The sequence below is a fragment of the Schistocerca cancellata genome, chromosome 8 (assembly GCF_023864275.1).
Source record: "Schistocerca cancellata isolate TAMUIC-IGC-003103 chromosome 8, iqSchCanc2.1, whole genome shotgun sequence".
NCBI classification, from domain to species: Eukaryota; Metazoa; Arthropoda; class Insecta; order Orthoptera; family Acrididae; genus Schistocerca; species Schistocerca cancellata.
In genome coordinates, this window is record NC_064633.1 from 192,213,875 (window position 1) to 192,237,146 (window position 23,272).

General features: G+C 41.1%; 1 protein-coding gene across 1 annotated transcript in view; it reads right to left on the reverse strand.

Annotated features, from left to right (window-relative positions):
- Positions 1 to 23,272, reverse strand: part of LOC126094905 (centrosomal protein of 135 kDa) — a 402,349-nt gene that overhangs the window by 342,291 nt on the left and 36,786 nt on the right. Inside the window, exon 3 of the mRNA XM_049909544.1 lies at positions 13,648 to 13,815. Coding sequence (XP_049765501.1) covers positions 13,648 to 13,815 — 168 coding nt within the window. The remainder of the gene's footprint in view (positions 1 to 13,647; positions 13,816 to 23,272) is intronic.

The following is a 23,272-nucleotide window of genomic DNA, read 5'->3' on the forward strand; positions in this document are numbered from 1 at the left end:
ACAACAAAACTATGAGTTAATATAGTATGACCAATTGCCAATGCAGAAATGACACAGGACAGTGGATTCTTTCCAGGAGAAATGGAAGGAGGAGTGTCTTGCAGATTTGATAGTCCCACCAGATGTGTTCTATCTTTGAGAGGTGGTCTTATCTGCACCTGCAAATCTGTACCTGGAATTATCAACATGAATGTTGGATGATTATGTGCTTCTATAGCCAAATGGTCAGTCTGTTCATTCTCTGGGATACCCACATGACTTGAACCAGAGAAAGACAACTAAACAGACTAAGGTCAGAGAGGAGGTCCAAAATAACAGATCTCACAGCATGACATGAGTAACACCAATCAATCGCCTGTCCCATGCACCCTCCCACCACCACCTACTCCAGTCCTGTAACCCAGAAGGTGTACACGATCAAAGGCAGAGCCACGTGTGAAAGCACCCACGTGATTTACCAACTGACCTGCCTACACTGTGAAGCTTTCTATGTGGGAATGACCAGCAACAAACTGTCCATTCGCATGAACAGACACAGGCAGACAGTGGTTGTTGGTAATGAGGATCACCCTGTGGCTAAACATGCCTCGGTGCACGGCCAGCAAATCTTGGCACAGTGTTACACCGTCCGGGTTATCTGGATACTTCCCACTGACGCCAACATGTCAGAACTCCGGAGATGGAAACTTGTCCTTCAGTATATCTTCTCTTCCCATAACCGCCAGGCCTCAACCTCCGATAATTTCAAGTTTCTGCCCCTCGTACATCACCTGTCATTCAACAACATCTTTGCCCCTGTACTTCCGCTTCGACTGACATCTCTGCTCAACCTCTTTGCATTTACTTATGTCTGCCTGTGTCTGTATGTGTGTGGATGGATATGTGTGTGGTGCGAGTGTATACCTGTCCTTTTTTCCCCTCAAAGGTAAGTCTTTCCGCTCCCGGGATTGGAATGACTTCTTACCCTCTCACTTAAAACCCTCATCCTTTCGTCTTTCCCTCTCCTTCCCTCCTTCCTGATGAAGCAAACTTGGGTTGCGAAAGCTTGAAATTTGTGTGTGTGTTTTTTATTGTGTGTATCTACCAGCGCTCTCCCGTTTGGTAAGTCACAGCAGCTTTATATATATCTTCAACAGTCGTGCCTTAGCAAGGTATCTTCCTTGGAACCTGAGAAAATTCTGGTCCTACATAAAACCACTTTTATCCAGCTACTCTATCAGTTTGGCGTGGCAGTAGATGACAACAAAACAAAAGCTAAAGTCTTAAACTTTGCGTTTCAAAAAAATCAGTCACTAAGGAGGAGTATACAGACATGTCACCAATTGACCATCCTTGTATGGAGGATGCAAAAATAGTCGTCCCTGAAGTCAAAAAGCAAGTGAAGGAACTGAAAACAAATAAGTTGGTAGGACCAGATGGAATCCCAAATCTACTTGCCCTTTAATTAGTCTACATTTAGTGTGAATCTCTCATCCAGTGCAAAGCCCATGTGACTAGAAAAAAAAGTGCAGGTGACACCTGTCTATAAAAAGCATAAAAGAATGGACCCGTAAAATTATCCACCCATATCACCACTGTCGGTATGTTGCAAAATTGTCAGTTATATTCTAAGTTTGATTATAATAAATTTCTTTGAGGCACAAAAGCTTATGACCACAAATATGCACGGATATAGAAATCATCACTTGTGTGAAACTCACATAGCCAATTTCTCACACAGTATCCTGCAAACCATGGATGAATGGCTAAGGGCAGATTCCATACCAGCAGAAAAATGCTCTTATTGGAGCACAAAACAGGTGAAAGAATCTGACTGAAAAGTGTCTCATTCTATCTTTCACAGCAGCTTTAAAAATTTTCCCAAAAATTTTAATATGCTATCATATTTGGGCTCTTTTTAACATGCAACTCACCTCTCACTTACACAAGCTCCCCTAACTAGCTCTCTCACACCTAGTAGTCCATTGCCGTAAGTTGCTCATACCCGTCAACTCCCACTTGTTCATTCTCACTCATTCATTCATTCAGCCCAACTCATTGCCATTATTTTTTGTGTCTCACTAACTGCCAATGTCCCCCGTCTCACAGCCACAGTCTCCTTCATTCTATGCTACAAATACTGTTTCCTCTCACTGTCACTGTCTCCTCGTTTTCTCTTACTGCTGCTATCACTGTTTCCCACTGCTGCCGTCTCTTCTCACTGTCACTATCATTCTCTTCCTCATTATCATTGTCGTAGCCTGTCTCTCTCTACTATTGTCTCGCCCACATCCACTTTCTCCTTCTAATTATCCTTCTCCTGCTGGCAGTGTCTCTTTCACTCTTTTCCTAACATTCTTTTGTCTCTGTCAACTACATTTCACCATCACTGTGTCGCACTCTTTCTCTCCCACTGTCATTGTCTCTTGCACTACTTCTACACCACAACCACTGTCTCCTATCTGCCAGTATTTATTACTTTTCCATCTCTTTCCCACTGCTCCTCTCCCAGCACAAAAAAGTGTGAATATGTTCACATGCTAAAATTTTGGATAATTTGTAAATATGCTAAGAAAGGTAGAGTGAGGCAACTGGCTTTTCAGCAACAGTCTTTTAATAAACAGTAACATAATTATGACTATATATGACGGTAGTATCTGTTCCCGAAAGAACAGTTACCGTGGATGACCATGCAGCTTTGCTAGAAATGAAATGATAATTAAATGGACACCCTAGCTGCAAGCAGGCGTTGATATACTTCATTGGGGACATGTTGAAAATGTGTGCTCCGACCGGGACTCGAACCCGGGATCTCCTGCTTACATGGCAGACGCTATGGATAGAGCGTCTGCCATGTAAGCAGGAGATCCCGGGTTCGAGTCCCGGTCGGGGTACACATTTTCAACATGTCCCCAATGAAGTATATCAAAGCCTGCTTGCAGCTAGGGTGTCCATTTAATTATCATTTCAGTAACATATTTGCCATTTTTGTGCTCTGACAGGACCATTTTTCCACTAGTTCCTTTCTTTTCCCTGCTACAGCACTGGCACATCACTCACATGAAAAGAACTTTATGGATCAGTAAAATTTTGATGGTCTACTTTTGTGAAACTGAAATAACACAAAACTAATTTGTGCCTGTATTTCAGTACTACAATAGGGTGTTCCCAGAACCCTTCTGATGTAATGGAGACACTTTACAGCATATTTCTCCATGCTTAGGCACTTTATGAAGTAGTTTTTGCCTCACTCTAGATTTTATGTGTGTATTTTGCATGTACTCGTTTGGTAAATTTGAACCCCTCTATCTTGGAAACGGATGAGGAAATCACGAAAATTGTCAGGGTTGCTCAAGATCAGGATCTTAGGAATATGTCATGAAAAGTACACCTATTGCTGTGCATAGCCATCTTGGTACACAAAAACCATGTTTTTTGGTTGTTTCTTGGTAAAACATACAATTTTTTTGAAAATTGGGAGATGGCACTTCCAAATAAAAGCCTAGAAAATATACTGTTGAAATTTGAGCAATTTGCTGTGGTTAACTATCTGCACATCCCCTGCTGATGGAACAAATTGGTGAAAAACATATAACAAATGTTGTTCTCTGTAATACGTGGCTTGAGAGAATGTACAAAGCCAAAATTAATCAAAGTAAATAAATAGCAGCTGTGGTGTTAAAATGTCTGTCATTCAAACTTTTTTGGTTTTCTCAGGAACAACCCATGACCTAAATGGTACTTCCACGAGTCCCTTAACCCTTTGACTGCAGCTGACTGCTAGAACAGTCCTAGCACACTGTGCCCTGAGTGCAGCTGACTGCCACAGCAGTTCACCGCTACCGCACACCAGGTGCTGCTGACTACTGTAAAAGTTCAGAGACGTTTGCTCGCCTATAGTTTAGCTGTGCTTGAATAAGAAGTCTGTTTGTTTGCAGCACTACTGGAAGACTCTTGTCACACCTTATCGTTTGCTCTAACTGCAACAAATGGCGTTTCAATAAGCGGAACATGACTACATCTGAAGTCGATGGCAGCACCTTTGGCAGACCCTCACCGCACTTTTACAAGTAATTTGCTTTAGACACAATAGATGACGCTACTGTGATTTCTGTCAAATTGTAGTTACGCGCCTTTCTGTGAGACTCTATTCTTGGTTTAGACATCAGTCACCTATTATTTGCTTGTGTTTGCATAGTGAATTTACGTACTGTGATGGCACATAAAAAGCTCCTCACGTCCGAAGAGATAATACGTATGTTGATAGAGTGTGACTCTGAGCAATCACTGTGCTCATCAATAGAAAGCGATTCAGATGAAGAAGATTCTCTTACGAATAGTTTACAATCCACAGACGTTGATTCTCATTCATCTTCATCTGCAATTACTAGTGCAAAGCCTATGACATCGAGAGGAAGCCCGCAGCTGGGTACTTCTATTCAATGCTCATCATCTTCAAATGGAAATGCACAGCGACCCACAAGGATGACAGAAAACAAATGGAGATGTGAAAACTTAAATCCAAAGAAGCGTCAGTTCGACGAATCATGAGGAATGAAAGCTTACATAAGTGTAAATGAGAGCTGCCTCTGTTTCTTTAGACTTTTTGTAAAAACAGACATTGTTGAAATGATTTGCCAGGAAACAAATAAGTATAATACATATTGATCAGCCAGTTGCAAAACAAAGGCAAATTCTAGAGTAAACAAGTGGAGTGACACGTGTCAGAATTGTATATTTTCATAGCGTCTTCCTTTCTGATGGCTAGAGTGAAAAAGTTTAACTGAGTGAATATTGGTCTACAGATCCTTTGCTGGAAACAAATTTTTTCCGAAGTAATCTCCAGAGACCGATATTTTTTGCTGTAGAATTTACTGCATTTCCATGACAAACTATGCCCCTAAATGGGGATTACTTACCAAAAATTTGGCCTATTGTAGAATATTTTTGGAAAATATTCAAGGAAACTTCTATCCTTTTGAGGAACTCTGTATAGACGAATCTCTGATGCTGTTCAAAGGCCATCTGAAAGTAAAGCAATGTATTCCAATCCAGAGAAGTAGTTTTGGAATTAAAATTTTCATAACTTGCATTTGCAAGAAATTACACACTGGATTTTATCGTTTATGTTGGCGCACTAACAGACATTGATAATCATGGTATGGGAGTATCTGGAAATACATCAGCCACATTACTCCAACCTTACTTGAAGAAAGGACATACGCTGTTTGTTGACAACTGGTATACCATCCCAGATCTATTTTGTTGGTCGTACGGTAGACAAATGCATGTGGTACAGTTTGGCCTTTACAAATGTCTGCTTGTGTCTGTGTATGTGCGGATGGATGTGTGTGTGTGTGTGTGTGTGTGTATGTGTGTGTGTGTGTGTGTGTGTGTGTGTATACCTGTCCTTTTTTCCCCCTAAGGTAAGTCTTTCTGCTCCCGGGATTGGAATGACTCCTTACCCTCTTCCTTAAAACCCACATCCTTTCGTATTTCCCTCTCCTTCCCTCTTTCCTGATGAAGCAACCGTTTGTTGCGAAAGCTTGAATTTTGTGTGTATGTTTGTGTTTGTTTGTGTGTCTATCAACCTGCCAGCACTTTCGTTTGGTAAGTCACATCATCTTTGTTTTTAGATATATTTTTCCCACGTGGAATGTTTCCCTCTATTATATTCATAAAATATAAGTTAATACATACGAGTAGGAAAAATAATCGCATAATATTCAAGTACAGTATTAGTGGTGTGTTGTTTCACAAAGTCACACTGCTTAAATATCTAGGCATAATGCTGCACAAAGTGATAGGAAGTGGGACGAGCATGTAAGGATTGTAGAAGGAAAGGTGAATGGCCAACTTCTGTTTATTAGGAGAAATTTAACAACGTGTGATTCATCTGTATAGGCGACTTGTGTGACCTGGTCCTGGGTAATGCTCAAGTGTTTGGGATCTCCACCAAGTCAGATTACAGGAAGATGTCAAAGAAATTCAGAAGATTGCTGCTAGATTTGTTACTGGTAAGTTCGATCAAGAAGTGAGCATTAAATAGATGCTTCGTGAACTCAAAACGTAATCTGTGGAGAGAAGACAATGTTTCCTATTGAGAAAGTTTAATGAACAGGCATTTGCAGCTGACTGCAGTATGATTCTACTGCCACCAACATATATTTTGCGTAAGGACTGCAAAGACAAGATAAGAGAAATCAGGACTCTTAAGGAGACATACAGACAGTCTTTACTCCCTCACTCCATCTGTTACTGGAATAGTAGTGGTACACAGTACCTTCCAACATACACCATACAGTGGCTGTGGATTATGTATGTAGATGTAGCTGCCTGAACAGTGAGGATGATAACCTAAGATTATTGCTGTCACAGACTCCACCAACTGCCACAAGACAATCTCATGGGCAGAAACATTGACATCACAAGGTTAATACACTGCTGGTATTTAAAACTGAAACACAAGAAAGGTATCCTTCAGATAACACAAAAGCAGTGAAATGCTTTAAATGTGATAAGTAAAACACAAGTAAAACAAGAGAAAAGCTGCAATAACTACCCAGGGAACTGTAACTGGTTGGTCACTTACAAAAAATATGGATGAGCCAGCCACCCTCAGAACACATTAAAAATGTCTCCCTAAAATTTTAGGGAACAAGCCAGACATAACACAAAAACTTTAAAAGTCATACCACTTTTTTGCAACTGTCAGTTAAAATTAAGGCAAATCTGTCAGTAAATGAGCTGCTGCATTCTGGTCTTAATATAAAACACAGATGACTAAGATGTGGCACACTGTGATACATAAGCCAAAAGCACCAGACATTAGAGGGTCCTTTTGCTGGAGCAAGAATCCATGTGTTATACAGCTGTGTCCAATGCAAAGATGCGTAAGAAGGACCACCTCAAGCTTGCATTGCTGGAATAAGGTACCCCCTGGCCGAGTTTTAGACTTTACAAGATGCAGTTTGTTGTCTGTCACTTCAAGCCACTCTCCTTTCCATCTATGCATGACACTGCACCTCAACAGTGAGGTCACAACATGTAGGGGGATAGCACACTGAATTATCAGATCATCTTAACACATCTTCTTGGCTGCTACATCCGAAAGTTTGTTTCCCTTAATACCCATGTGCCCTGGCACCCATCAGAAAGACACCTCCTTCCCCTGTCACTGCAGATGGAAATGGTTGTCCTGGATGTACTGGACTACTTTACCCACTGAGTACAAGTGTTGTAGAGGGTTAAGGGTACCCAGAGTCTTAACACAAAAAGAATATATAGCAGTCAGAATAAATTTCATCTCTTGCAGTGTCCTCAAAATTACATACAACTCTGTATCAAACACAGTGAATTCTTAAGGCAGTCAGATCCTGAGGTCACACTCAGGGAAAACAACAGGAAAACCAATGGAGTACCCCTGTTTACACCTATCCATGAAAACAGCTATAGAGTTGTGGTGCTCATTTAAAATGTCATAAAATACTGTATGAAAAACAGATGCAAGAGTACAGCCTCTCCTGTATGACACTAAATCTAAATTTATTTTGGACCTTCAGAGTAACCAGTGCAGCAGTCAGTTCCAACACTGGATTTGTGTGTGGCTCCACACAAAGTGATTCCATCACATGCTACACACAAACCCCAAATAGCCTCAATGCTAGAAGACAATTGGAGGAAAGGTGTTCCATAGCTGGACAAGCAACAGTATGGTATGCTAGTGAATTAGGAGAAGTAAGGATCTTTTCTGCCTGACACACAACGAGGAGTTGTCACTGGATGGTGAGTGGCGGTTCCCTGACCTCAGCACAGAGACTGAGTATCGGGCTCTGGCTAGCCTGATCCCCTCATAGTGGATAGCATCAGTGATCTTTAGGTAAAAAGATCTCACTGATCCATGCACTGCTCACCTATACTCTAGCCATGATCATATGTAGACCTTATAACCGCAGAAGTTGCACCCTGTCCACTCATCAAGATCTGTGGCTAAGGCACTTTAAGATGTTCAGTGCTTTTTGGATCCTGGCCTTCTGGTCCTCCTCGTGTGGTTAACAAAGACAGATTGGAATAAAAAACATGATATAGAAATCTCACCAAGTGTTTAAAATGTAGAATGGTGTTCCTCTTATGCAACTCAGGTAAATTAAAAATACAATGAGAATGATTAAAATTAACACATGCACACTTATCTGCAGGAAATTTAACCTGTCTTTGCAGCCAACTCCTCCAAATGGTTCACTGCAAGTTGTAATTAGTGATTCACTGTTGCAGTGCTGGTGGCACAGCAGAAAATTGCAAAATCATCCGCAAACAAGTAGCATTGCACAGGACTCCTTACCGTAGACGCAATACTGTTTTCGGCTATGGCTAACAGGACAACATTTAAAACACCTCGCTGGGGGGACCTTTCTCCCGCTTAATCCTAGTCATGATCTAAGAAACTGTGTAGAAAAAAAGGGCAGAATGAATATCGGGAGGTCATCATGAAAGTCCTGTTGGTGGAGCTGTCATAAAATATTGTGCCACCAAGTAGTGACATAAACCTTACTGATATCAAAAATGTCAATTTACAAATGTGTTTACGTAGAAAAGCCTGCTGGACATTCACCTGTAGGGCAGTCAGGATGTTGACAGTGGGTTGATATCTCCCGAATCCACGAAGAGCGTGGCTAACGAGTTGCCTGATCTCAAATATCCAGACCAGATGACGGTTGACCATTCACTCAAAGGTGTTTCCTACACAGCTCCTTAAAGTGACACTCTGGTATCTAATGGGACATGTTTGGTCCTTTCTTAGTTTGAGAAGAGTTGTTAAAACTGCCCTCTATGAGCCGGGAAATTGTCCTGTGCGCCATATTGAATCTAAACATTTTATGATGATTTCCTCTGACAACACTTGCAAGTTTCTCAGCATGTTTTATCAGATTTGGTCACGAATGGGTACAATATCATGAGACTCAGACAAGGTCGAATCCAACTCCCACAGGGAGAAAGGGTACTTACAGGACTCAGAATCGTCGGGCCTCAAGTCCAACTCACCTCTCTACACAGTTGCATGGTAGTGGCGGAAAGCTAGAGCCTGTCTGATAGTTGTAGAAGTAATTGGAAACCACTCTGCCATTGTATGGGTGATGTCTCTGGGAGTTGTTTGGAGACATTCTTGCTTCAGCATCATTGGTATAGGCCACTGACCACATTCACCATAAATCCTCATGATGGCTTCCCATACCTCGTACAAGTGAAGTGATTGACAGTTCAGGAGTATATGCCACAATCTTTGTTTGCTCCCTTTGATTGTGTGTCGAGCTTTAGCTCTCACTAGTCAAAAGGGTGCACAGCTTTCTGCTATTGGGCAGTGCTTCAACCACTGCATAACAGCACAGCTGACCCAGATTGCTAAGCAGCATGCATCTGTCCACCAAGCTACAAGCTGCCATCAAAAATGATCAGATGATATTGAAATGGATAAGTTTCTAGCAAGGTGGATCACTGTGTAATGTGTTTCACCCATTCTTGAGCACTGCCTCGATATTCAGACACAGTCAACTGGTGGAACAGCATCCAGTTACCTCTATTTATTAACCATATTGGTGGCTTCCTTTAAAGTATTGCTCCAACTGGTAGGTGGATCCAGAGTGGGGAGTGGTCACTGGAATGAAGGTCATCAGTAAACTTCCACCAAGTAGAATCTGGAAGGTTTGCAGATCAGAAATAAAGATATATATGGTTGATGATGACCTAACAGCAATCTTGAAATGAGTGGGATTCCCCATGCTGAGGATGCATAGCTCCTAAGCTAAGATGAAATAAGGTTCTCTAGAACTCAACCTGTGGGGCATGTGAGCCCAGCATTCATTTACAGGGTACAGGCTCAGTGAAACTGCGTTCCCTGTGCTGGGGACTGGTAAGTGCTGCCATTCCTCTGTAGCCGTAAGCTTTGGGTGTGCATCAGCGACCACCATGTGTCGCAGCAGTGGAATGTTTTGTCATAGGTAACAGGGATCTTGTCTTAACTGCCCAGATCACGAGGATGGTATAAACTACTTTAAAAAAAGTCCCTCAATCTTGAGGTGTGCTTCAGGTTGATGAGACACATGCAGCTGTTGAGGCTGGAAGGTCATTAATGTGAAACCCCTGGGGTACCTGCTGCACCAGCTGTATAAGGCGTACCCATGCAAGTGGGTGCCCTCTGGGTGGATCCTTATTTCCATAGCTGCTTGTGGGACTGAGAGGGAGCCATCAAACCTATCCCTTTCGACTCCCAGTGGAATGGGAGTACTGCTATTGCTCCTGTCGCCAGGCCTCCTGATACAGAAATTAATTCAGATACTTATGTTTCTACTAATGGGATGCAAGCTGCTAGGCAGAATATGTTTTTAATAGTTGAAGGAAAAGAGGTTAAGCTTGGGAAAATTTCAACTTTTTGTGTTCAAAATGGGTTGTAAGACATTGCTGGCATTAAAACTGATTGAGTAATGAGACAATATTAGTCAAAACTTTTAGTTCCTAACAAGCATCGAACCTCCAGAAAGCTAAAAGCTTTGGGAAATATGCAATTGAAATGGAGCTCCATAACACTTTGAACTGCAGCAAAGATGTGTAGTGCCAAGATATCGTAGATATTCCCAGAGAGGAACTGAAAGATGAGTAAGCTCAAGGTGTCACAAATGGGCAAAATATAATCGAAAAGGATGGTCAGCAAACTGTTAAATCAGACTGCTTTTTCATTTTCATTTGGTAATACAACACTTCCAGAGCACATCAAGGCATGTTTTCTTTGCTTAAATGTGCGGCCTTATGTCCCTCACCCAATGTGCTGTTTGAATGCCATCTCTTTGTGCACACCATGCTTGTGTGTAAGAGAGGGCCCACTTGTGGCAATTGTTGTAAGGTTGCCCATAACAGCATCATTTGTTCATCGCCTTCAAAGTGTGTAAATTGCTCTGGGGATCATCCTGTCTGGAGTAGACTGCAGTATCTACCTTGAAGAAAGGAATATACAGGAGCTCAAAACATTGAAGTGCATCCCATATGATAAGGTCAAAAAGATATATAAGGCCATGCAACCTTCCACTTTCACTACTTCTTTAATTTCAGCTCTTAAAAAGCCTATTCCAAAAACAGATGCTTCTAGACAAATGGAGGTTGCTAGTATCAGCACCAGCACTTGTGTTTCTAAGTTCATTGGCAACAGTGGTTTTACTATGCAGCCTACAGCTCCACCCAGTAAATCTGAAAAGGTCACAGTTGCTGAAATTGTAGAAAGTCCAGCACGTCAACTGGCAGACTTCTGTATGCAGGCCAGTACTGCCACTGCCACAAATGTGGCTCTGAGGATTCCTTTGACAAACCAACCTAAAGGGAAGTGTCAACATCAGAATAATACAGATCACAAGCCTTCAGACCATGTAAAATGCAAATGAGTGTTTGTCATCATTGGCCAGGAGGCCCCTTTGGGGGCAGCTCTGGCCGCCTTGGTGCAGGTCTTATTACATTCGATGCCACATTGGGCAACCTGCACACCGGATAGGGATGAAATGATGATGAAGGCAACACAACATCGTCCCTGAGTGGAGAAAATCTCCGACCCAGCCGGGAATTGAACCCAGGCCCGTAGGACGGCAATCAGTCACGCTGACAACTCAGCTACTGGAGCAGACTCAGACCATGTAGATCTCATTCTGTCTGGTGGTTCTAATGAATCCACTTCAGAGACAATGGAATATGAAGTCTGCCTGGAGCAACTATCTAGCCCCACAATTAAGCCTTGAACCATTGCTCACACCCACCTTGGTGGAGAGACAGGATGAAGAAAAAGAAACCTCACTGATAAAGTGACACTACGATGGAACCCCAGTGAGTTAAAGATGCATGTGGTGGAATTGAAACTCATAGTGTAGGAATGTCCCCTGTGCTTGTGTTTAGAAGAAACACATTTTAAACTGATAACCCTGCACTCCAGTGCTATACCCTTCCACTGTGAGGATGACCTGAGTGGGGCAGGACTAAGGGAGGGGTAGCTGTGTTCGTCAATAATACCCACCTACTCTATCATTGGTTAACAATCTGCAAGAAGTCACAGTTGAAGTTTATGTGCTTCAGAGGATCACTATAAGATCACTGTAATAACCTCCAAAAGAGATGATGGATTCTGAGGTTTTCACAGATCTTGTAGACCAATTCCGCTGACCACTCTTACTGGCAGACTTCAATGCCCATAATGTATTATGGTGCTCACATGCCCCACAGGTTGAGTTCTAGAGAACCTTATTTCATTTAGAACGGCCCTATAGGCACGTGTGGCTTTGTCAAAAATACCATGGGGGCAGCAAGTACTAAAGAAGTGCCCCCCCCCCCCCCCCCCAATTGTTCAGAATTGTCCTCATGAATCAATCAATTCCATATATGTATTGCAGCTGTGGGATCCTGACCATCATAAGCAGCAATATTGCTGAATGGTAAACCGCATTCTCAATAGGCCACAATCTTGCTGCTGTCAAATACAGACACATATGCTGGTAGGTATTTCTCTTTCTTACACAAGGCATAATGTGATCTTTTCACAAACAATCGACATTCAAATGGGATAGCTGAATGAGAAAGTACTGTGTAATCCCCCTTACATACAGAATTTAGACAGTGAAACTTCCTGGTAAATTAAAACTGTGTGCCGGACTGAGACTCGAACTCGGGACCTTTGCCTTTCGCAGGCAAGTGCTCTACCATCTGAGCTACCCAAGCATGACTCATGGCCCATCCTCACAGCTTCAATTCTGCCATTACCTTGTCTCCTACCTTCCAAATTTCACAGAAACTCTTCTGCATACCTTGCAGAACTAGCACTCGTGGAAGAAAGGCTACTGCAGAGCTTCTGTGCAGTTTGTAAGGTAGGAGATGAGGTATTGGCAGAATTGAAGCTGTGAGGACGAGTCGTGAGTTGTGCTTGGGTAGCTCAGTTGGTAGAGCACTTGCCTGCGAAAGGTAAAGTTCCCGGCATCGAGTCTCGGTCTGGCACACAGTTTTAATCTGTCAGGAAGTTTCATATCAGCGCACACTCTGCTGCAGAGTGAAAATCTCATTCTGGAATGCAGACAGTGTTTCTCCTGCCTACTTTGTATGGCTCTATCTCCATACCTTTCTTCATATCTTCTATGTAGTACACTTCATGCCAATTTGATGTTTGTCAAATGCTGGTTCACGGTGTTGCAATTTTAGTGGCCAGCAGTGTAAAACTTATAATCCATAGGAGCACTGGCACTTTGGGCAATGTTGTGTTTCACTGATTACTATCATCAACACTATGCTCTGGCCTACCCTACCTGGCTGCGGATTAGGATTCTCTCTTTGACCCAACTGTTTCATGTGGCAGCTGATTTGACCCTGGTGCAACTATGGACTTTTTTGGTGGAGCTTTAGAAGGACTGTTTATCAAGTTTGCAAAAAATACACAGACTGTTTTGTGAGCTACCAGTGCATTTCGTGCAAAGGGCAGTGAAACAAATTACTTTTGTTATGCCGATGTGAAGTGTTGCACAGATATTAAGGAATAAGCCGTTCTCTAGCATCTAATGCTTAAGAATAAATACAACAAAAGCTGCTAAGATTTCTCACAGCAGTTTGACTTACCCTCCTTTGTAATTCAAACAGTACTATCGTAAATTTTACCTGGAGTAGAAACAATTGTTTGTAGACCCTTCCTTTGCAATTGCAATATTTTCTGTGTCTTTGCTGCAGATTCTTTTTCGAGTGTTTTGACTGTTGCCAAATGTTGAGAGGCAAGAAACTGTAGGTCTGAACAGTCGCTTTCTAACCGAGATATCCTCTTCTGAAGTTCTGAAATTATATTAAACAATGCAAATAAGCTTCACATAGCCAAAAACAGCAAATAATACACATGGATAATTATTTACAAATCATTTTTGTCCTTTTTTAAGTTGATATAAACTAAAATAATGTAGTATTATACCAGATTCCAAACTAAGTGAGATTTGTGGTAAAGTATAGGTTGTATTGCAGTCATGGGGATGGAAGAAATCACAGAAGAGATAGCCACAGTCTTTATACCATACACTGCCGCACTACTGGGAAAAGTCGAGTGCAGACTGAAAAAGCACCCTGTCTTTTGCGTGCCCAATGAAACACATGCATTATTGGGAGTGTCAAAGATGACCTCTGTTTGTGGAAGGCCAGGGTATATTAGATTCCATGCCAATTAGTAAAGATATACATTGGACAAACAGTGTGCACCATCAAAGATCAACGCTGAGATGACCAGCAGCACACACTGCTAATGTTACTTAACAAGTCGGCAGTCACAGAGCGCCATTTGTCTGAGAATAGTGCAATGGAATACGAATGCACCAGGATGTTAGTGCAGACTTCAAAATACAGGAACAGTGTCATCAGGAAAGTCATTGAAATTTGCACCAGGGATAATCTTATCAGTCTGGAGTATGTCTATGATCCCAGCAAGGCTTGGGAACCAGCACTGGGTCTACTTAAGAAGCCAGTCAGTAAACACAACGATCTGGCAACTGAGGGAGAAGAGCAACTACATTGATACTGCTACAGACACCAACACAAGCATCTTTGCAACTGCTGATGCATGCCCTCGGGCACAGACCACAGACGGAATGGCTTGCAGTGGGAGGGAATGTAAGTCAGCTACATACCCACATAAGCTAAGTTTGTCAACACCCCCATGATGGCGACATGCCTAATTGCCAAAACATTGTCTCTGTTTGACACTATGGATCAGCAGTACACCTGTGGACTGAGCATCATTTTTGGTGTGATTTGTTGTGCAAAAATATTGGGAAATCTAATGGCGCTGGATAAATCCATTACCCATATTCCAAGATAAAAGTGAAGGAGATTACTTCATTATATTGTGGGGAAAATGAATTTTTGGTGATTAAACCAGAAAGTTTTTGAGTAATATGAAGGGATAAATACTTCTGAAAAGCCAAGGAAATACTGAAATGCATTGTGATGCACTTCAGTTTCGGCTTTTAATTTATGATCACAGATTTATTTAAGTCTGTGTTCATAGCTCTAGGTTCTTGTTCCAACCACGGGATGATAATTAACTCTATCAGTGCTGAAACAGCAAAAATTCTGATACATGTACACAGAATAACAGGGCTCAACCTTTTGAGATAGTCTGAAGGGATACAAATCCCTTCATAATTTTGTGGAAAAGTAACTTTCATTCCCTGGTGGGTATCTGGAGACTGCCAAGTGTCTTTGTGTTGTGCTGAAAGCAGTTTGTCACCTGTGTCAAAATGTAGGCTGTTGGCAGCAGTTCTGACACTGTAATGAAGTGCTGACAGAACGGGAGCATTATATCTGAGAAAAATAACTTTGTTCTTATAACAATGCTTTTGACTGAAAGACTTTCAGTAATCTATGGTTACAGATGTCCTAACCACTATGGACAGAAACTTGAAATTTGGAGAAGGTGTGGATCTCATACTGTAGGCATCATTTATGAAGGGATTTTTCAAAATTACAACCCTAAGGGGGTGAAATAGAGTATGAAGGGTTTTTTTGAAAAATGTCACTTCTAAGACAATTTTGGAGCTAAAAGTACAATTTTTTTTATTTTGTAAATACATCATTATTAAAGAATTACTGAAGTATTTTTAAAGCTACATCTATGAAAATTGGTATTTGACTTAGTTACAATTTTAAAAACTACGTGTTTCAGTGTTCTTGAAAATTGAACCCCTAAGGGGGCGAAATAGGAAATGAGATTTTTTTTATGAAAATATTTTATTTGAAAGCATTTTTAAAGCCAAATCTATGATAGTTAAACATACATATGTCACTGTTTTTGGAAATTCAACCCTTAAGGGTATGAAATGGGGGTGAAGCATTTTATGAAAATATTTCATTGCTAAATCATTTTTCAGGATAAATCTTTGAAAACTAGTGTTGGCTTCTCGGGTAGAGACGAAAAATATGTTTTACTGTTTTTTAAAATTCAACCCCTAACGGGGTTAAACAGGGTTAGACTGATTCAGTTCTTACTCATCACGCCCAGCACAAACTGCTAACGATAGAAACTAAGTTTGGAGAGGGTGTCGGTCTTATTCTATAGGCATTGTTTAAGAAGGATTGTCCGAAATTCCACTCCCAAATGGGTGAAATAGGGAATGAAAAGCTTTCTGAAAGTATGTCGCTATTAAAGGATTTTTATACCTAGAACTATGAAAACTGGTATTTGGTTTCTCAGTCAGATAATAATCAGAATTTTTGGAAATTCAGCCTCTAAAGGGGTATAATAGTGAGTGACAGTTTTGTTGAAAATAAATAATTACTAAAGAACTACAGACACATTTTTAAAGCTACATCTATGACAATTGGTATTTGATTTTGCAATTATAAATAAAAAAAATAAATGTTTCAGTGTTTTTGGAAATTTAGCCTCTAAGGGAGTGCAATAGGGGATGAAGATTTTTAAGAAATATTTTGTTACATTAAAAAAAAAAAAAAAATGTTAAAGCTAAACTTATGAAAATTGGTATTTCACTTCTCAGTTACATATAAAGAAATATATGTTAGGGGATTAAAGTTGCTATGGAAATATCTCCACAAGAACACAAAAGGCATGATCAAAAAAAAACTTTGTATTCCATCTACCAAAAAACGTTGTTTGGTCATAAGTACCATCCAAAAAGAGCATGCTTATATTGCTTTAATTAGCAAAAAAAGCTTAGAAAATGTTGCAGTTTGTGAACAACATAAATATTTAATAAAAACAAAAAAATCTCTACTGGCTATACAGTCTATGCAAGCGAAGCAACGGGCACTAAGCTAGTTTATCCCATTAGATAGGTTTAATACTAATAAATTATTTTAATAATGTAATCTGTCAATAAATGTAATGTAATTGGTAGGTATATTTTTATTTTCAACATAGTACTGAAAAATAATGAAATAAGACAGAAGTAAGGAACACACGGTACTCCAAAAATATGCCATCAGAAAGTACAAGGGTCATACAATAAACAAAGTCCTGCAGTATATTTCACAGAATATGTTATTTTGTTCTTAATAGAGAATTTGATGACAGTATAATATTTTTTACATATACTATTTTTCTACATGTCTCCATCCCATTCTATGACAGTAGTTCCCAACTTGGGAGTAGCTATGTCCTAAAGAATAAAATTTAATTTTCCAAGCAGTGAAAACAGCAGTGTTCAACTCCATTTCACTCACAAAACTAAATTATTTTTACGAGATCATTATCATTTACATTGTTTTGTAAAACTGTAATACTAATCACATAATTTACCAATATATATAAAAAAACAAAGCTGATGTGACTTACCAAAAGAAAGTGCTGGCAGGTCAATAGACACACAAACAAACACAAACATACACACAAAATTCAAGCTTTCGCAACCAACGGTTGCTTCATCAGGAAAGAGGGAAGGAGAGCGAAAGACGAACGGATGTGGGTTTTAAGGAAGAGGGTAAGGAGTCATTCTAATCCCGGGAGCAGATAATGAGAAGAGAGGATATACTAAAGGGCAAGTTCCCATCTCTGGAGTTCTGACAGGTTGGTGTTAGTGGGAAGTATCCAGATAACCCGGACGGTGTAACACTGTGCTGGCCGTGCACCAAAGCATGTTTAGCCACAGGGTGATCCTCATTACCAACAAACACTGTCTGCCTGTGTCCATTCATGCGAATGGACAGTTTGTTGCTGGTCATTCCCACATAGAATGCTTCACAGTGTAGGCAGGTCAGTTGGTAAATCACGTGCGTGCTTTCACACGTGGTTCTGCCTTTGATTGTGTACACCTTCCGGGTTACAGGACTGGAGTAGGTGGTGGTGGGAGGGTGCATGGGACAGGTTTTACACCGGGGGCAGTTACAAGGGTAGGAGCCAGAGGGTAGGGAAGGTGGTTTGGGGATTTCATAGGGATGAACTAAGAGGTTACGAAGGTTAGGTGGACGGCGGAAAGACACTCTAGGTGGAGTGGGGAGGATTTCATGAAGGATGGATCTCATTTCAGGGCAAGATTTGAGGAAGTCGTATCCCTGCTGCAGAGCCACATTCAGAATCTGATCCAGTCCCGGAAAGTATCCTGTCACAAGTGGCGCACTTTTGGGGTTCTTCTGTGGAAGGTTCCAGGTTTGAGGAGATGAGGAAGTGGCTCTGGTTATTTGCTTCTGTACCAGGTTGGGAGGGTAGTTACGGGATGCAAAAGCTGTTTTCAGGTTGTTGGTGTAATGGTTCAAGGATTCCGGACTGGAGCAGATTCGTTTGCCACGAACACCTAGGCTGTAGGGAAGGGACCGTTTGCTGTGGAATGGGTGGCAGCTGTCATAATGGAGGTACTGTTGCTTGTTGGTGGGTTTGATGTGGACGGATGTGTGAAGCTGGCCATTGGACAGGTGGAGGTCAACGTCAAGGAAAGTGGCATGGGATTTAGAGTAGGACCAGGTGAATCTGATGGAACCAAAGGAGTTGAGGTTGGAGAGGAAATTCTGGAGTTCTTCTTCACTGTGAGTCCAGATCATTAAAAGTCATCAATAAATCTGTACCAAACTTTGGGTTGGCAGGCCTGAGTAACCAAGAAGGCTTCCTCTAAGCGAACCATGAATAGGTTGGCGTACGAGGGGGCCATCCTGGTACCCATGGCTGTTCCCTTTAATTGTTGGTATGTCTGGCCTTCGAAAGTGAAGAAGTTGTGGGTCAGGATGAAGCTGGCTAAGGTAATGAGGAAAGAGGTTTTAGGTAGGGTGGCAGGTGATCGGCGTGAAAGGAAGTGCTCCATCGCAGCGAGGCCCTGGACATGCGGAATATTTGTGTATAAGGAAGTGGCATCAATGGTTACAAGGATGGTTTCCGGGGGTAACAGACTGGGTAGGGATTCCAGGCATTCGAGAAAGTGGTTGGTGTCTTTGATGAAGGATGGGAGACTGCATGTAATGGGTTGAAGGTGTTAATCTATGTAGGGAGAGATGCTTTCTGTGGGGGCTTGGTAACCAGCTACAATGGGACGGCCGGGATGATTGGGTTTGTGAATTTTAGGAAGAAGGTAGAAGGTAGGGGTGCCGGGTGTTGGTGGGATCAGGAGGTTGATGGAGTCAGGTGAAAGGTTTTGTAGGGGGCCTAAGGTTCTGAGGATTCCTTGAAGCTCCGCCTGGACATCAGGAATGGGATTACCTTGGCAAACTTTGTAAGTAGTGTTGTCTGAAAGCTGACGCAGTCCCTCAGCCACATACTCCCGACGATCAAGTACCACAGTCGTGGAACCCTTGTCCGCCGGAAGAATGACGATGGATTGGTCAGCCTTCAGATCACGGATAGCCTGGGCTTCAGCAGTGGTGATGTTGGGAGTAGGATTAAGGTTTTTTAAGAAGGATTGAGAGGCAAGGCTGGAAGTCAGAAATTCCTGGAAGGTTAGGAGAGGGTGATTTTGAGGAAGAGGAGGTGGGTCCCACTGTGACGGAGGACGGAACTGTTCCAGGCATGGTTCAATTTGGATAGTGTCTTGGGGAGTTGGATCATTAGGAGTAGGATTAGGATCATTTTTCTTCATGGCAAAGTGATATTTCCAGCAGAGAGTACGGGTGTAGGACAGTAAATCTTTGACGAGGGCTGTTTGGTTAAATCTGGGAGTGGGGCTGAAGGTGAGGCCTTTGGATAGGACAGAGGTTTCGGATTGGGAGAGAGGTTTGGAGGAAAGGTTAACTACTGAATTGGGGTGTTGTGGTTCCAGATTGTGTTGATTGGAATTTTGAGGTTTTGGAGGGAGTGGAGCTGGAAGTGGGAGATTGAGTAGATGGGAGAGACTGGGTTTGTGTGCAATGAGAGGAGGTTGAGGTTTGCTGGAAAGGTTGTGAAGGGTGAGTGAGTTGCCTTTCCGGAGGTGGGAAACCAGGAGATTGGATAGTTTTTTAAGGTGGAGGGTGGCATGCTGTTCTAATTTGCGGTTGGCCTGTAGGAGGATGCTCTGAACAGCCGGTGTGGATGTGGGAGAGGAAAGATTGAGGACTTTTATTAAGGATAGGAGTTGATGGGTGTGTTGATTGGCTGAGTGGATGTGTAGGTGAAGGATTAGGTGGGTGAGGGCAATGGATTGTTCAGTTTGGAACTGGTATAGGGACTGATGGAAAGAAGGGTTGCAGCCAGAGATGGGAACTTTAAGTGTGAGGCCTTTGGGGGTGATGCCGAATGTCAGACAAGCCTGAGAAAATAAAATATAAAGGCAAAGAGTTTGGGCAGAGATGTCAGTCGAGGCGGAAGTAGTGCAGCCATTTTTTGTCACCTGTAACGATCTGTGACAGAAAGGTCTCTCCACTGGCCTCAAAAGAAACCCATCTTGTAGATACCTTTGAATGTGCACACTTTCAAAATTCACTGATAGTTGTAGAGCCAACTGTTGAGTTATGATGAGCTAGTCTGCATGAATAGTGGACTCCATACCATTCATCACATTGAGAGCAGTGGCTGTGACAGGATGTAAGAAATATGGCTGATCATGAAGCTTAGTTTCTACATTCCCTGACCTTAACTCTCTCTATCCATAGCATAACAGTATACCTATCACCTTCATCATTGCAATACACTGCACACAAACGTTTATAGATGTTCACTATGGTTTGTTTTGACAACCAAAAAGTCAGCTAAAGCACATTGCTCATAACAAGTGTTTTGTGCAGATGCCATTTTAATGATTCGCTATGGCTCTGACATCAGTCAGAATTTTTCAAAACTCCCCACACATTCAGAAGAAACATCAGACTTTAAGCACCTAAAAGGACATTAAAAATGTTAAGGTATTAATAAACAAACCTTGTAGTACCAAAATTGGCGAAACAAATGGCAGAAAAAAAAAACACCACAGTAGGCAGAAAATAACAGTGAAATAGGCAGAAAACAACACTGAAACTGACTGCAAAATAAAATAGTTTTTTTCTTGTCCCTACTCATAGCATCTGGTATAATAGCATTATTTAAGACTGTGTAACTCAATTGTCAATTATTAATTTTTAGTTTAAAACTATATTGATTTAACAATCATAATTAGAAAACATGTAGACACTATTCTTCATTCAAAATACTTTTAACTGAACAGATCACACAAACTTTAATTGTCATGGTTGACAGAAGTGGAATTTTCAAATTTCAAATTCATAAATGAAATAGAAAAGAATTTGGTAACAGTTTCACATAATCAATATATGTTTGACCACATTTGGAGAGCACAGGAATTAGTTTTTCTCAAAAAATATTTAGATTCCCATTAGTTTGCTATTAGTTCCCTCAGCCAAGCCATCACTTCTTCAGTCCTGTCATAGCCCATTGAATTCTGCCCATGTACACATTATAACAACTTTTAACTGGTAGTCATTGGGCATGATGTGCTAACTATACAGTTGAAACATCAAAGCTTTCAGATTGAAAGTTCGATCTTTCAAGCACAGCATGGCCTAAATGTTTTTCATAACTGTAGCAAAGAAGATATTCCAAATTATTTGTTATTGATCAACTTGAAGTAAACAATCACCTGGGGCTGCAGAAAGGAGAAACTTATGTTAAAAAGAGTAGGAGAATGTCACATTCAAGTGTTAGGACCTGACCCATGAGCCTCAATTGTGTGCGTATAGGCAGTTGATTCATATTCTTAATGGGTAGTGTGCTGAAAACTATTCTAAAGCAAATTTAAGATTTTTTGTTGGTGTTGAAATATCACATTCTAAAATGGCAAAAAGACATACTTTAGCTGTCTAACTTTATAAGGATAGTTATTTATAACCATCACAGAACAGCAACATAAGCTAGACACAGTGTAGACAAACATACAGGTAGAGTTTCATTATGGCTCTCATTTACTGCAAAGTGCTTCTCTGTTTACCACTGCACTCATATAGAGAGCCTTGACTGACATTCCATCAGCTTACTGTTACATTTGTTTCTCTATGACCAAAGTAGCACATGTTGAGCTTATTGTTCACTCAAGCCCACTGATGTTTTTGTCAACTCATCAATGATTTCATGGCTCCTTGCAAGTTGCCCCCAGACCTTTGTCCACCATTCTTTGGCATCAAGTCTGTAAATATGCTTTTCACCTTCACATGTGGTGCTCAACCTGACAAAAGCTGCCATGGTCCATTTGCTGCAGCTCTGTGTGTGAATGCAATAATTCACTTTCAGTATCTGTAGGGGTGGCTAGAGGACAAATGTAAGGATGTAGAGGCTTATCTCACTAGGGGTAAGATAGATACTGCCTACAGGAAAATTAAAGAGACCTTTGGAGAAAAGAGAACCACTTGTATGAATATCAAGAGCTCAGATGGAAACCCAGTTCTAAGCAAAGAAGGGAAAGCAGAAAGGTGGAAGGAGTATATAGAGGGTCTATACAAGGGCTTTGTACTTGAGGACAATATTATGGAAATGGAAGAGAATGTAGATGAAGACGAAATTTATTTTTATTTATTTATTTATTGTTCCGTGGGACCACATTAAGGAAAAGTCTCCATGGTCATGGAACGAGTCAATACATGAAATTATAGCACGATTGTAGAAACAGATAAAATGAAATATAGGAAACATATTCAGGTGACACGTCATTAGTTTAAATAAAGAAAATCAAGAATGTAATGCTGGAATTTGCTTAATTTTTTAACTCTTCCAGGAGCTCCTCGACAGAATATAACGAGTGAGCCATGAGGAAACTATTCAGTTTAGACTTCAAAGCGTTTGGGCTACTGCTAAGATTTTTGAGTTCTTGTGGTAGCTTATTGAAAATGGATGCAGCAGAATACTGCACTCCTTTCTGCACAAGAGTCAAGGAAGTGCATTCCACATGCAGATTTGATTTCTGCCTAGTATTAACTGAGTGAAAGCTGCTAACTCTTGGGAATAAGCTAATATTGCTAACAGCAAACGACATTAAAGAAAATATATACTATGAGGGCAATGTCAGAATTCCCAGACTATTGAATAGGGGTCGACAAGAGGTTCTAGAACTTACATCACACATAGCTCGAACAGCCCGTTTTTGAGCCAAAAATACCCTTTTTGAATCAGAAGAATTACCCCAAAAAATAATACCATATGACATAAGCGTATGAAAATATGCGAAGTAGACTACTTTCGTGTTGAAATGTCACTTATTTCAGATACTGTTCTAATGGTAAATAAAGTGGCATTTAGTTTCTGAACAAGATCCTGAACATGGGCTTTCCACAACAGCTTACTATCTATCCGTACGCCTAGGAACTTGAACTGTTCCGTCTCGCTTATAACATGCCCATTCTGTCT